Here is a 14,849-nt window from a genome sequence, read left to right as displayed (position 1 = left end):
CCAAGTGAGTACTTTTACCCTTTTTGGGTATTAAGGTGGTGGTACTACATGTTAACAACGATGGAGCTTTATCAATCTCTATCAATTCCTGAATTACCCCGAAAATCAATTCTTTTAATTCGTTCCAGAAAACTTTGTAAAACTCAGACGTAAAACCATCGGGACCTGGGCTAGCCCCTTCTCCCATCGTTTTCAACGTTGATTCCAGTTCCGTTATGGTTATTGGCTGTTCCCCGATCTGAATTCGGTCGTGAGGTAACGGCTTAATATTGGATAGGAAAGTTCCCGAGTTTGCCTCTGGTGATACTCGGCATGGCGCGTACAGTTTTTCAAAGAAAACAACGCACTCCTCCAGCATGTCCTCAATGTTACTGGATATTTTACCGGGAGCGGTATTTTCTAATTCTAAGGCCATGTATGGCCTAAAACCCTTTTTAACACGCATTAATTTATGAAAGTATCTTGAACCCTTTTCTCCAAATTCTCGCCAATTTACTTTGCACTGAAACATGTTTCGTTGAGTTTGTTCACCTACTAATTCATCCCTCTCCTGTTTTAGTTTAATAAGTCGTTCTCTTTCCTTTTCATTTGGCTCGTCACATATTGAATTTATTTCGTTTTGCAGCAGCTCAAGTCGTTCTGATCTTTTTCGCTTCATTCTACTGGAGAACTTAATCGACTCTCCCCTGATAGCACATAGCACAGTCTGTAAGACCGTATGTTTACTTATGCCTTCAGTATCATTTGATGCTATGGTTTCAGGAATAAAACGCTTCATATAATCTACGTATTCTTCGTTGAGAAGAAGATTGTTGTTTAATTTCCAGTAAGACTTCCCCCACACTGTTTTCCCAATTTGCACTTCTAAGGTAATCAGTTTGTGATCCGCCAGATATCCATCAAGTATTTTTGCTATCGGTTTGATTTGTTGTGAAAACAAACATTCACTAATAAGAAAAAAATCGATCCTCGATTTGCTCATCGGGCGACTTCGCTGGTAGGTGAACTTTTTCTTCCCCGGATTGTTCACACGCCAGATATCCACCAAGTCTTTGTAATCCATGAATTGTGCAATTGCTTTTTGACACCTGTGGTTGTTAATAACTCGTTTTGCCCTGGTAAGTCTGTCAATTTTCATGTCTAACACAGTATTCCAATCGCCTCCCAAAATCATAGCGTCACAACTGAAGCGATCAATACTTTGAAACAGCTCTTCCAAAGCTCCAGGTTGATCATAGTTGGGCCCATATATGTTCGCGATTACAATCACTGCCCCATTTATTTCGGCTTGCATGACAATATATCGCCCATTTTTGCAAGTGTCAATTCCAAGAGATTCTATTCTACTTCCTGGGAGCAGGAAGATGGCCACACCCCTACTCCTACTGTCGCCGTGGGCGAAGAAACATTTGCCGCCCCACTCGTTTCTAATGATTGCTTCTAATTGTTGGTCGCTGTGCGTCTCCTGCAATAATATTACATCGGCGTTCATGTTTTTCAGCCATGTAAACAGCTTACGTCGTTTTGGCACTGTGCCACTTGTTGCTTTGAGCCCATTTACGTTCAATGATACTATATGAATTGTCAGCTACTTTAATTCGGCGTTTGGCACGCCGACGCCACCGACAACCCCCGAGCGGCGACACGTATAGATTAACCACGGTACGGTGCGGCCCGGAGCACACACAACACCAGACACAGTTTTCTTAAAAAGCTAGCAACACATGCGGACACTTCACCGTCCCTTAACCTACGAAGCGAAAAACAAAAGCTGAGCGTAATTGCACAAAAGCTCCGAACGGGTCTTAGTCACGCGACATTCCTGTACACGGCCGGCCCCGACAGCTCGCAGAGCGGCCGCCGGGTCCAGTCAGCTCCCTATCTCGTCCCGCCCCTCCCTGACATCTGGTCTGGACCTCTACGCAGTCCAGGTATGACGTGACGTCACTGTGACACAGGAACGAAAAAACCTCAGGGGGGGGGGGGGTTGATACAACCCCCCCCCCCTAGGCGTTCTAGGGTTAAGGGAAAATCCTGAGTATGAGCGGCCGGCCGGCCGGCCGTGGGGACGCTCTTCAAAAGCGTCTTAGGAACGGGACATCCGATTGACAAGCGGTCTTCTTTACTGAATGTCACTTGGACGTAAAAGTTATGTGGTGTGATGGCCATCATGCGTTCTTGCCAACCACCGCACGTGGCGCGTGGTAAAGTTGGACATTTTTTAAGAACCCCCAAAATTGCAACCTCAATAACGGCGCAACGGTTGGGCCGATTGAACTGAAACTCGGTACACAGTAAGGTCTCCATCAGATAATTAACCCGCGCCCGGCTGGGGGTCCTGGATTTCCACGCCCTGCTGGGGGGGGGGGGGTGTTTGAACACCCCCCTTCTAACTCGGCTCCTGGGCCGCGTAGCGATACGCAGAAGGCGGCGTTCGAAAGAGCGTCAAAAATAATGAGGAAATCACTTCGGTCAATTTTTTGCTCAGGTCAAAGGTCAGGTCACCAGAGGTCATTGAAGGCAAAATTTCGCCGATTTCCAGGTCGAATGTCGAAAATTTCCAAGAAGCCCACGCATAACTCGGGAACGAAAAGAGCTACAGCGCCGCGGAAAAGCGCATTCGATAGCCCTATTAACGCCCTTTCTGAGTAATTTTCTCAGATTTGACCTAACGTCAACGGTTTTGCCTGCAGGGGGCAAAAACTGTAAAAATAGCCGATTTTTTCGGAAACAGTTTTTCTGCAATAACTTTTGACCCAAGCCTTGTACGAGCTTACTTTTACCGGCATCGTGTTCATCTCGTCAAGACGCATCGAATGAACTACAACTTGACCTTGAAAGGTCAACTTGAAAATTTGACCTCAGGTCAAGGTCATGACCTGACCGGAAAGGGTCATGCTGCATATCAGTAGATCCGTATCGTCGAGCTGAACACATCTAAGGCGTTTTCATCGCTCTAGCATGCCTCTATCAAAAGTTACTTGCGAAAACTGTTAGATACCATTCGTGACCTAAGATGACCTCAGGGCATAAACAGGGGTCACGGACACCATTTTCATGTTCAGTGTGTCTAAACCACTTGTAATTCAGTGTATAATGGGGAGGTCGCAAAATTGACCTGACCTTAGGTCACCGATATCAAAATTCTGAGATATACATTTTGTACATGCTCTTAGCAATCGCTGAAAGTTTCAAAGCAATCGGTCATTCGGTGTAGCTATGACAGACATTGAAACTTTTTATGAGGTGAGGTCACTTCAAGTGACCTGGTGACCTGACCTTGAATGACCTTGGTCTGAAATTTTCACAACATGTGTAGAATTGATGTATAATAAGGTGTACCAACAACGGCGGCGCTCCGCGCCGCCGTTTTTGAGATATTCGCGAAAAACCACAAGGGGGGTGTTCAAACACCCCCCCCCCCCCGCCAGCAGGGCGCGGGTTAATCTGCATGTGTTAAGGTTGGGGTGCTACAGCACGTGCGCACGTGCAGGGGGCGCTCCCAGATCTCGAGAACGGCTGGGCCGATTGCGCTCAAATTTGGTACACGGTTGGGGACCAGTCAGTAGGGTACCGTGCAAAAGTCAGTTTGGACCCCGCTTGCACGTGCGCACGTGCAGTGTGCCGCTTCCAGATCTCGAGAACGGCTAGGCCGATTGCGCTGAAATTTGGCACATCGCTAAAGACCGGTTAGTAGGGTGCAGTGCACAAGTTAGTTGGAGGTACCCCCTCGCAATTTCGCACGTGCAAGGCTCGTCCTCTCGCTCGCTCCGTTGGTCGCCCAAAAGGCGTTTTACTGGTTTCCTATCAATGACGGTAGAGTAGACAATTGTTCGAGTTTCTGTGCAGTTGACGAAGACACTCCTGAAGGATCCCGCTGACCACACATCTATGCATATTTGTGATGTTGAAGAAAAGTTTAGGTACATGAAAAGGACCAATATGTCTAGCCTTCTGAAAAAGTGATTTCGCCAAGTCGGTCAATAACAAAAGATGCTAAAAATGTCTTCGGATTTGAATAGAAAGATTCGTTCTGAATTAACGCCAAATATGAATCGACAATACACAAGGCCACAAGCACACAAACCATGGAGAAGCTGCGTGGTCGGCGGCTGGCACGAGTGTCCCATCTCTGTCCTGGCGTCGGTTCGCCATCCTCTCTCTCTCGGCGACCGCTATCGAATTAGCCGTCGGCAGTCGCCATAGTACAAGTTCGGTAATCAGATCAGCATATGGCGGCACAAGTTCCCGGAATGCTCCGGTGGCGCCCAGAGACCAGCGCGGACACCAGGAGTGTCTGTCTGCCCCCCCCCCCTTCCCTGTGACTTCCCGCCCCGCCAGACGCAGCACAAAGCACTCCGCCTCGTGACAAGGTCGGTGACACTGTGCATAGGTGAGATGCCGTCATTAATAACGCTGAAAGTGTATGCCACCCAGAGTAAGATTTGTTTCATCAGAAATCCCAGGGCAGGATGAAAAATGTGCTTTAGCTTCGCCGCCTTGCGTTATTAAAATTTATTGCATATCTTCAACCTTGAAAAGCTGCTTTTGTCAAAAACTCACGCAATGTGTGAATATTAGGTAGATATGCTTACATACTTTTTTGAGGTTGCTTGCTGTTTACAGGGACCCTCTGCTTATCAGTTATATTCATAATTATTTACTGCAGTTGAAGGTGCGTAGCAACATATCTTTTGTACACTCAAAGCACAAAAACAGTCATTCACACCATCGGAACCAAAGCGGCTCATTGCAGATCTAGCTGGGAGCCTTTACATTCGACAGAGCTCATTCCTCCAAGGAAATGTCAATGGTCATCGGTGGTTTCGAGGAGTTTCCCGCCGGATTTGTGGAAGAATTGCCTCAACAAAACCCAGATGTCCCTCTCCCACGCCCGCCCTCGGCTTCCGTCAAAGCTGAGCATGAATCGAATATCGAACGAGTTTGGTGGTGTCACAGCAGCATGATTTGTAGTGACTGCAGCATCTTCAGAATACCAACTACGGCAAGGTATCGGGAGACATAAATATGTGCAGTGTGACTATCTCTTGAAGATCGTATTCGCAGGCTCTTTTAACCCTATTCCTGGCGGGGGGCCTCAGGAGCCCCCCCCCCCTGAGGTTTTTTGGTTATTTCTCCCAAACGCGTTGAGCTAGGAAGCTCAAATTTTCTGACTTTTCCTAAAAGGCTTCTACGCAACATGTCTTAAAATTTTGAGTTGATCTGACCTCAGGTCAGGTCACCAGAGGCGGTTTGGTGACCCTACCTCAGAAAAGTTTGCAATCACGCCAGAGCTAGAGTTTTTGACCGATCAATTTCTTCTCTTCAGGCTTTAGTTAGGGTACCAGTATGTGCAATTTGTATATCTCGGAATTTTTATATCGGTGACCTAAGGTCAGGTCAGTTTCGCGACCTCCCCATTATAAGTCAATGGGGGAAAAATCAACTCCCTGTTTTTACCACTAAAACGGGTCGGAATGGCCCCATATACCATACATGACTTCATATACGATCAACCTTCACTACCTTGAGGTCTGTTTTGCTGTTGGGCAGCTGTGAGGTCATGTGACGTCATCAAAGGTCACCAAAGGTTTTTGGCCAATAACTCCGTACAGGAACAAGATACAGACGCGTGGATGGTCTCATTGTGTTCAGCTCGTCAAGACGCATCGAATGATATACATGATGACCTCGAGGTCACGTGACCTGAGGTCAACCTTTGACCTTGACCTTTCGAGGTCAACATACATATCATTCGATGCGGATTGACGAGAGGATCACGATGATGCCCTTAGTTTGTTCCTATCTTGACTAATTCGAAAGTTATTCGAGAAAAACTCTCTCCATATCTAGCGCTGCCATTTTGACTTTTTCGACCCCTGTGACGTCATCTTTGACCTGACCTGAAAATGACCTTTGTAAAAATTGTAGATCTTGACCGTGCGTATCCGATGCCGTTAACCGTTTGTCGCTGCGATGTGTAGTTTTTGAGATCTGAAGGGGGGCCGAATCGCCCCCCCCCCCCCGCCAGTTTCTTGTCCCGGCGGAGCCCGCCAGGAATAGGGTTAATTCATTCGCACTTCTGCCCTGCGTCTGTGCCCTCGTCCGTGTTCGTGTCTCTGTCGTATTCGTTTTACATCCGTGTCCGTATCCGTGTCAATATCCAGCTCATGTATGTGTCGATGTCCTTTGCCGTGCCCGTGCCCCCCCCCCCCCCCCACACTGGCGGCACTGACCGTGAGAATCGACCAGCGGGACGCTGCTCAGTTTCTTGTTTTCCCTCAGCACCTGCCGCAGCTGCCGGTGACTGATGCCGTGCCAGATGTACTTCACCTCACGCACCATTATGTCTTCCACGTATATCGAGTAGGCATCTATCGACATAAACACAATGGAAGACAACGGTAAAAAATAGGAGTTAGTGAAGCAATATGAATTGTCAAACAGTTAAGTGTCTTCTTTAGCTTGAACGACTCAACATCTCAGTGGCCGACATAGGCGACTGCTAACGATGAAATTCATTAACAAAGGAACCAATTATAAACAATTGTAGAACCTTTACATCTCAAATTTTATTATGATTTTTATAAGAAGGTAAACATCTTCGAACTGTTGTGGATGGCCATTGGCCAGTCATATATCGATGTTGAAAAAGACCAGCTGCGGTAAAGAACGCGTTTCACTCACTGGTGGAGGTGAGAATGTCTGGCAGGTAGGGCAGCTTCTTTATCTGGATGATGCTGTCGTAAATGGACGGCTGCAGGAGCTGTGATACGGCGTTCGCAATCAGAACAGCAATCTGCGAAACATCAGGAACGTTTTTTGCACAGATGACGGTGTTGAATACACAAAAAGAGCTTCCAAGATTCGGTAGGGTACAAGAATGATAAAGAGTTGCGACTTCAAAAGTAGCACATTCTTACGTCATCGCCATCTTGACACTGTTGATGTGACATCATTGCCTATCACATCACAGACAATGTGCCCGACCATGTAGCATGCCAAAGTTCTGCCACTGCGCATTGGCGTGATGAGGGGTCACCGGCCAGGTTTCTCAGAGCCAATCTCCCCGGTCTTTGCGGTACTGCTGATGGCAGTCAGTAGATTTCCGGTAGATTTGGCCGATTCTGCCCCAGCGGTCAGCGCGCCCGGGGAGATTTGGCCAGATTTCCGCCACAGACCCTGCGGTTGCCGCCATATCTAGCAGCCGTGCTGTTTCGGCGCCGTGCTCGCTGTGACCCGTGATGTGACTGGATTGGGGCGGCCCGGTCGTGTTATTTTTCCGACCACAGACGTAGCCGTTTCCACACAATCAGCAGAAGTAAGCCTGTCGTGGTGTCGCCTCAAAGTGGTCCCAGAGGCCCTATGGCTAGATCAGGGGTGATAAATTGGCAATGATTTCAACAATATGAGCAAGGAATAATAACGCTACTTGCAGCCATAATTAGCAATCAGCATGTCCTTAATTTACTTTCCATTTTCATAATTTATTTCTAACATATGGCGGTATGGCCAGACAATAATTCAGAGAAACTGGGCACCTCAAGCTCTCTCAAGATTTCCATAATATTTTTCTACCTCCGCTCGTGCCATAACAGTCGATTAGACAGCAGCATTATGGCAACAGATCCTTCTAATACCGGGCGCACCATTCAATACATCACGTGGCTGGCGAAAACAGGGCCATTTCTCGTGGCGGCACACGGTCGGCCGGCGCTGGAGGGCGGTGGCGACCCCCACCGGACACGATTTGGTAGCCGAGGTCTGTGACGTCAGCCGGGCGTGAAGTTTTCCCTTCACCATAGGCTTCACACACAAACCGGCCGAAGTTCATGCCAGGATAGCCCGGCTTGAAAGTGCAAAAATGATTAAATTTTGCCCTCAATAGATTCATTGCTTCATTTTATAACTAAAAACGTCCGTTATTAGGACTCAATGAAGGTAAAAAGTACTCAAAATCGAAGTTTAAGAAAATGCTGTCCGAGCACAATCTGGTAACATCACGTGACCTCTTTTAAGCAGAATGTATATAATTCAAGGATGTTATTACACGATTGCTGCCTAAAACATCATAAATAATACGCTTGTAACATTTATTGCTTCTGTTTAAGTCATAACATTGCTAAACGCAAAGTTTATCATGGAAGTCACGTGACCAAAGGTATAGCAGGGGTTGGGACAAGCACTCAAAGGATTTCAAGTTTTTTAATTAAATTATATAAGTTTCATGATGAAATTGATAGAATGTATTTTTTCCTAATGAAATACAAATTTTCGTATGTAAAATATTTTCCTTATGGGCGAAATTCTCCATATAAGAAATGTCAGTGACGTCACCAGGGCTTTACTGGGCTTTACTAAAAACATCGGACCTACCTGTTTCTTATAGGTATCTTGGGCGGTGGCAGCCCGTGGCAGCCGGCTGGAGGCTGGCTGTCGGCCTGACTGGCACCTGAGGCGGCGTGCCGCGCTCTCACAGACACCTGTCCGCTTGACAGACGTCTCGAGAGGAGCGGGGCCACACAGCCGAGAAGGAGAGGATACGCACAGCCACAGAGTGGTCTGAATCTGGACGCAGAGAGTAGCTTGAGATGCGAAGTGGTTTGAGATTGGAAGTTCAGTGGTTTTATCGGGACACAAAATGATAAAGCATAAAAACAGTAGGGTTGACAGTATTTCTGAAAGATACCTGAGGTGCGCTGAAATTCAGGCTCCATTTCATGAGACGACAAACAGGTTTCCTTATTTGTCAACTTCCACTGTTTGCATAGCTTGACTTTTCTATGTAACACAGTACCTACCTATTGACAAATGACAAATATTTCTTCAATAGCCCAGAGACCTGTAACTACTGTTTACGACCTACCAGTAATGATTGCGCCAAGGTGCCCCTGCATATTCCCTGCCTCAAATGCATGTTAGAAAATCAAATTGATGTCATTAATGCGATTCAAAGTTCAATGCATTCACTTTCATACTTCCACGATTTAATAACAACGTTACTGAAGCGTGATCGCGAAATCCACGTAGGTATCAGCTAGAGAAAGTCTTTCGTAGCGTAAAAGACCTCCCACGAATTCTTTGTTTATCTGCATTTCAAATGCGTCCAAACGTCGGGCTAGCAACAGGCCTGCATTTGATGCGGCAAATTTACTACTGTTCCATAATGCAGCGCTGTTATGGAGAAACGTTGAATTATTTCCGTCGCTCTCCGCGTATAGACTCGCTAGCCGCACGCGCAGCTCGAACTCACCATGACTGGAAGGATGTGAGTGATCTGTCCGGTGAGCTCGAACACAATCACTGAGGTAGAGATGGTGTGCGTGACGGAGCCGGCCAGAGCCGCCGCGCCCACGATCGAGTAGCCCCCTGAAACGGACGGGAAATGAGCTGGGGCGACGGCCGCGCTGAGCTGCGGCGGGGTAGACTGACCCGCACGGCACGAGTGCGTTGCGGTACAGCCTACCCTATCAGGTAAAACGAGGAAAGCGGTTCTACCAGTTCAAGCGTCCGAGTATTCCAAAGACCGCAGTGTTTATCAGAATCTGATGTAAGATAAAAGATTTGTATCACAGTGGTATCTCGTCACTGGCACTGAGGAGAACTTGCAGCCAAACTTAGCAGATAGCACAAAAGTGACGTAAGCAATTGGAACTTAGCCTGGTGCCTTGCGACGTCCATGCCGACTTTTAATTTGAAGTTCCGACCAGCACAAAGGCACGATCGGCCTGGCAAGGCCCGTTCGCTGGTGTGAAATGGTACGACAGAGCAAACAGACAGGCCAAACACAGGGTATGGCGCAGGGCCAATCAGTCCCTGTCCAATTCGATCTAAAGACGGCACGCCCGCAGACGCTGGGCCTCGAGAGTCGAAGGGGAGCTCGGTGGACGTCCGGAGCAGTGGTGTTTGGCACCATGTGCAAAATAACTGGACGATTCGCGTGGCTCGAGCCTCTCGGGTGACGCGAGACGGTGAGTTACAGCCGCTGGCCACTGGGTTCGCGGCGGTCAGCTGACCCACTAAATATCCCAGAAAATGACAGCTGATCTCCTGTTTTTATTTTCAGTGGCAAGTCAACAGGGTCATATGCCAATGTGGTGTGATTTGTGTAAATGCTAGATAAAAATCAAACTAAAACGTCTCCAATAAGCTTGAGACAGATGTCGTGCGCATGCTAATGCTGTCACTTGAGCGCTGAAAAATAATGAAATAAAAATAAAGTCTAGTGCTGGCGTGTTTCCGGTTGCAAATTGTAAGTCAGCTGGCCCAATTGACTGAAAGACAGATAGCTATATGGAATCGGAAATTTGGTTTAGAATCGACCGAAAGCAGCTACAGTGCAGTATGTTCATGTTCAATGCTCAAGTGATCGAAAAATTTCTATGAATGAAATATTGCAGGCCGTAAGCATGACTTTCTATTTCTAGTGAGGACTCTAAGTTCTTATTCTAAGTGAGGACAGCATTTTCGCTTATCCAAAAACATCAACAAAGTAAACATGACTTTCTAACTACTTCTAATTTCTAACTGAGGACAGCATATTCCCGTTTGTCTAAAACATCAACAAAGTAAACATGGCCACATGGATTAGGTAGTAGTCAATGTTCAACACCGTTTGTATTACACGTATACTGCCAATGTATGCATAAAGATTGATAGTTACATATTTAGAGCGCAATTCCGTTTATTACGGACCGTTCTTCCCCACAGCCTACCTGGCCGGATTGGTGAGATGTGTCCGCCGTAGCGCACCCCCTGTGGAAACCACATAGCCAGCAGCTCGCCAACCAGACGGCCGAACGCCGCGCCCATCTTGAACACCGGGATGAAGATGCCCGAGGGTACCGGCAGCGTTGAGGCCACCACGCACATGCCAAACTGTAACACAGGAGAAGGGTGGTCATTAACCCGCGACCTGATGGGGGGGCTATTTTTTGCCCCCCCCTCCAGACTTTTCGATATATCTCCAGAACCGCTGCGCCGATCGTCACCAAACTTTCAGTACCCTCCCGGACATCAATTTTACACATTGTGACCAAATTTTTTCCAAAGGCTATGATAGGTTGGCCGGAAACTCTTGACGTCATGTTCTGCCGTTTTCGACCCAAAAAAGGGCTTCGCGGGAAGAGCTGTCAGGCCTATAGCTTTGCAAATACAGAAAAATGATAAAGACATAAAAGCTGTAGATTGGACAGGGCTACAAAACTACTATCTCGGATTTTTGAAATTTTTGGATTTTGACCCCCAAAAATAAAAAAATAGATTTTTTGGATATAATAATCGAACAATCCAAAAAGTTTTTTGAATTTCGCAAAAAACAGAATATATGTGATATTCCTTACCGCCTTCCATCCACATACCAAATTTGAGATTGATACCTCTTTTTTTGGCGAAGTTATAGCGAAAAAACTTCAAAATTGATGACGTCAAATTTTCAAACTCAATTTTTAGCAATTCTAGACCCCGTAGCGCAAAACAAAGACCACCATTAGACTCCCCGTGACGAGCTGCATCGAATCAATACCCATTTTATGCAAAACTATCAACTTTAAAATTTGACCTTTTTTGGCCTGACCTTGACCTGACCTTGACCTGAACTTCACCAGAAAGTGACCTAAGCCGTACCTGATAGTCTTATAACCAACATCATTGAGTTGGAAATGAAAAATTGGCCATAAAACATGTATCACACAACCTTAGTAAAGTTGGGCTCATGTGACCTGACCTGTGACCCTTGGTGACCTGACCTGTGACCTGACCTGGTATTGCCAGTGCCTCTAATAGCAACATATCTACTAGGCAACTGACGCCCTACCGCTGATTCTCGACAAAATGCGTTTTCCTCGGTGTTATAGCGCATTCCCTAGATGACCCGTGAACGGTGAAACATTTCATCTTTGACCTGACCTGTGACGTCATCGGTGACCCCGAGGTCAATTAAATTTGGTTTCCCACGACAAATTTGACAGGCCTTTCGAACGCCGTTTGAATTTTGCGGATCCGTCCAGCAGTTTCGGAGATACGAGGGGGGGGGGGGGCAAAAAATAGCCCCCTCCCACCAGGTCGCGTTATAAACAGACCCCACCAGGGCGCGGGTTAACAGGGGTGTAAAGAGTAACATGCGGATTGGGGATGGAGCTGATGACAAACGGGAGGCAGGACGTGACACACAGGGTCATAAGGTCCAAATGACCCCGTGATATATAAGTAACTATGTGTCAGTTGCCCGTACGGAGCTCGAAAGTTCATGTTGGGTGGGGTGGCAACGGGAAAAGCTAATAAAAGTACAACACATTAAGCGATCAGTCGTACTTTCTTCTGATCAGTATTTCGGTCACGAAGGGTGGGACTTGAAATGGAAAAAGCCACTCTGATCGGCGAAGCAATTGAGCGGGTCTCCAAACTCTAAGAAAAAGGAACAAAAGAGAGCCTAAAACGAGCGGCATCGATGTGATTGGCCGTGTGGTTGTGTGCTCCTTGGAGTTGGCAATAGGAGGCGTGACAGGACTGCGAGGGCAGCAGAGCACGGCCCATCAGTGAGACCGCACTGGGGCAGCGCTAATTAAGTTACGAACAAATGTAGAGGAAAAGGGCATCGGGTACTCGGAAGAGAGACACACGTCAGCCGTTGTCTCTGTTACTTTGGGTCACATGACACAAACCATCCTAATAATAATATACACAAAGAATAAAGGAAATAGTTGGGTGAAGCAAAGATAAGAAGGGAGCGGGATAGGCCACGTGTCGTTATACGCATACAAGGCAAGGTTACAACTTAAAACATACCATATAATGCCGTATAAATAACGATAAATACCGGTTATCATTTCGAAGTTTGTGAATGTTTAGAGGAAGAAGCAAAAAGCTTTCGACTTTATTTGACATAAGATATGGATATTGATGGATATGATCGAACCACCCGAAACATAACGATCGTCATAAAAGCGGCTTGACTGTAACTTATCACACGAGTGATTTGAGATGCGGGCCTGTTCCCCATTACAACGCCGCAGCAGCAGGGGCCACACACTGATGTTTGTTTTCACTTCCCGGCGTACCGTCGTCTGACGGATAACAGTTATGTGTCGTGACAAGAAACCAGACTCCTCTAAAAACTGACAGCTCTTGCCACCTAATCTCCTCATATAGATGCGATTTTAGCAGTCTGTATACCCCGTGTCGCGTCCAAGCCGACGGAACGAAACGTCACAATTCTCTGGACCGAAATAAATGAGAGCTGAGAGTTATTTATGACATGGTGCGGAGATCGATTATGAAGGCCACCCTGAATCCGAGGGAACGTATTGTTTTAAAGGACACGGTGCCATTTATTTTCTCTGTCTAGCCAGAACAAAGCGTTCCAGATATCTTCGAGAGAAAATGTAAGGGATACAGGTCCTCTAAAATAGATTTAAATGACACAAGTAGTCACCATCTCTTAGTTATGCAGCATGCACCAGTGCCATTCAAATAGCAAATATGTAAATGATATGAAAAAGTGTGATGGCGGCAGGCTATACGAAAAATATCCATCTTTCCCTCTTTGTCCCAAGTTTAAAAGAGACGCCTAGGACCGCATTCTACATGAACGGATTTAAAAAAGGAAACGCGGTAAACAATCACGAATGGACAATGGACATAACAAAAAGCCGAAAAGCAAGCTGCAACAAATGCACACATATCTTCAGCAAAAAGACGATAACTCAAGGATCTCTTATAATCGAAGCGCGACAACCCACGGTCGTGTCGCAGTCTCTACTCACCGTGACTAGAATGTAGATGCAGAGGTTGGCGTAGAAGCTGGTGTACGGGTTCGTCCAGTGATTCACTGCCTCAGCCTCGTCCACCGTGAGATCACTTGAGGACCAGGTGAAGTTGGCAAACAGCTCCAGCACCTGACGTAAGGATCAGTCAGTAGAACAGGAAGTCATGATCTTTGCAAATGTGTTGTGGCATTTAGAGTGGACACTGCAACCCCTTTGTCTTCAAGCAATGAATTATTTGCGCTCTGTGCTTCGTGACATTGTCTTCATTGAGGGAGGCTTAATCAACTGGCATTAATGACAACTGTGTGATGTAAGGAAATTATATTTGTAAAGCTTATCTATAATATCCTTTTCCTTCCCATATCATACAAGGGATGAGCCGGTAAAAAGTACATACGTACAGAGAAATATCAGACAATCGTAAAGTACGACATGGAAGTATGCTATGACAGGCCCAGTCGGCCGCACCAAGCGCCACCTGCTGACTGAGCAGAGAACCAGAGCTTGCTGACCTGATCGTGAGTGGTCTGGTCCGCTGCCAAAAACTGTCCCAGCCCCAGCGGGAACGTCGTGGATGAGATCAGCAGTGCCACCAGAAACGGGTACAGGAACCGGCTGCAAATGGAGAATTACACTGTGAGCGAGATGCAACGCTCTCCTGAAAGATCACACGGCTTTATCGTACTCCATGTCTATACAACAGCATACAAATAACAATTAACAATACAATAACAACAACATACATTGAGGTACCTATTCCTGGGCGCTGGGTGATACACGATAAGTGTTCGGAAATACACATTTACAAAAAGAAACATATGATCATTAACCCGCGCCCCGTAGGGCTATCGGCGGACCCTACCACCCGTAGGGGAGGGGCCGTTTCGGCCCCTCCCCCCTAAGATCTCGGAAATTTAACGGCCGATTTTCACAATTCAAACGGTGTTCGATAGCCCCACCGGGGAACTACCTTGTGACCGAATTTCATGGACCTAGGTCAAACCGATGACGTCAAAGGTCAGGTCAAAGGTCGGATTTTCACAGTTCACAGGCATTTCAAGAAATGTGTTGTGAAGTCGAGTA

At 46.7% G+C, this 14,849-nt stretch overlaps 1 protein-coding gene across 1 annotated transcript in view; it reads right to left on the bottom strand.

The window, feature by feature from the left end:
- Window positions 1-14,849, bottom strand: part of LOC122370659 (chloride channel protein 2-like) — an 88,599-nt gene that overhangs the window by 37,474 nt on the left and 36,276 nt on the right. The window contains exons 8-13 of the mRNA XM_043346449.1: window positions 14,279-14,381; window positions 13,764-13,895; window positions 10,716-10,878; window positions 9,254-9,369; window positions 6,688-6,799; window positions 6,237-6,374 (exon numbers count right to left, since the gene is read on the bottom strand). Coding sequence (XP_043202384.1) covers window positions 6,237-6,374; window positions 6,688-6,799; window positions 9,254-9,369; window positions 10,716-10,878; window positions 13,764-13,895; window positions 14,279-14,381 — 764 coding nt within the window. The remainder of the gene's footprint in view (window positions 1-6,236; window positions 6,375-6,687; window positions 6,800-9,253; window positions 9,370-10,715; window positions 10,879-13,763; window positions 13,896-14,278; window positions 14,382-14,849) is intronic.

This window comes from Amphibalanus amphitrite, unplaced genomic scaffold (genome assembly GCF_019059575.1).
Source record: "Amphibalanus amphitrite isolate SeventyFive unplaced genomic scaffold, NRLGWU_Aamphi_draft 001156F_arrow, whole genome shotgun sequence".
In the NCBI taxonomy this organism is placed as follows: domain Eukaryota; kingdom Metazoa; phylum Arthropoda; class Thecostraca; order Balanomorpha; family Balanidae; genus Amphibalanus; species Amphibalanus amphitrite.
Note: the sequence above shows the minus strand (reverse complement) of the source record. Positions and strands in the feature narration are given on the sequence as shown.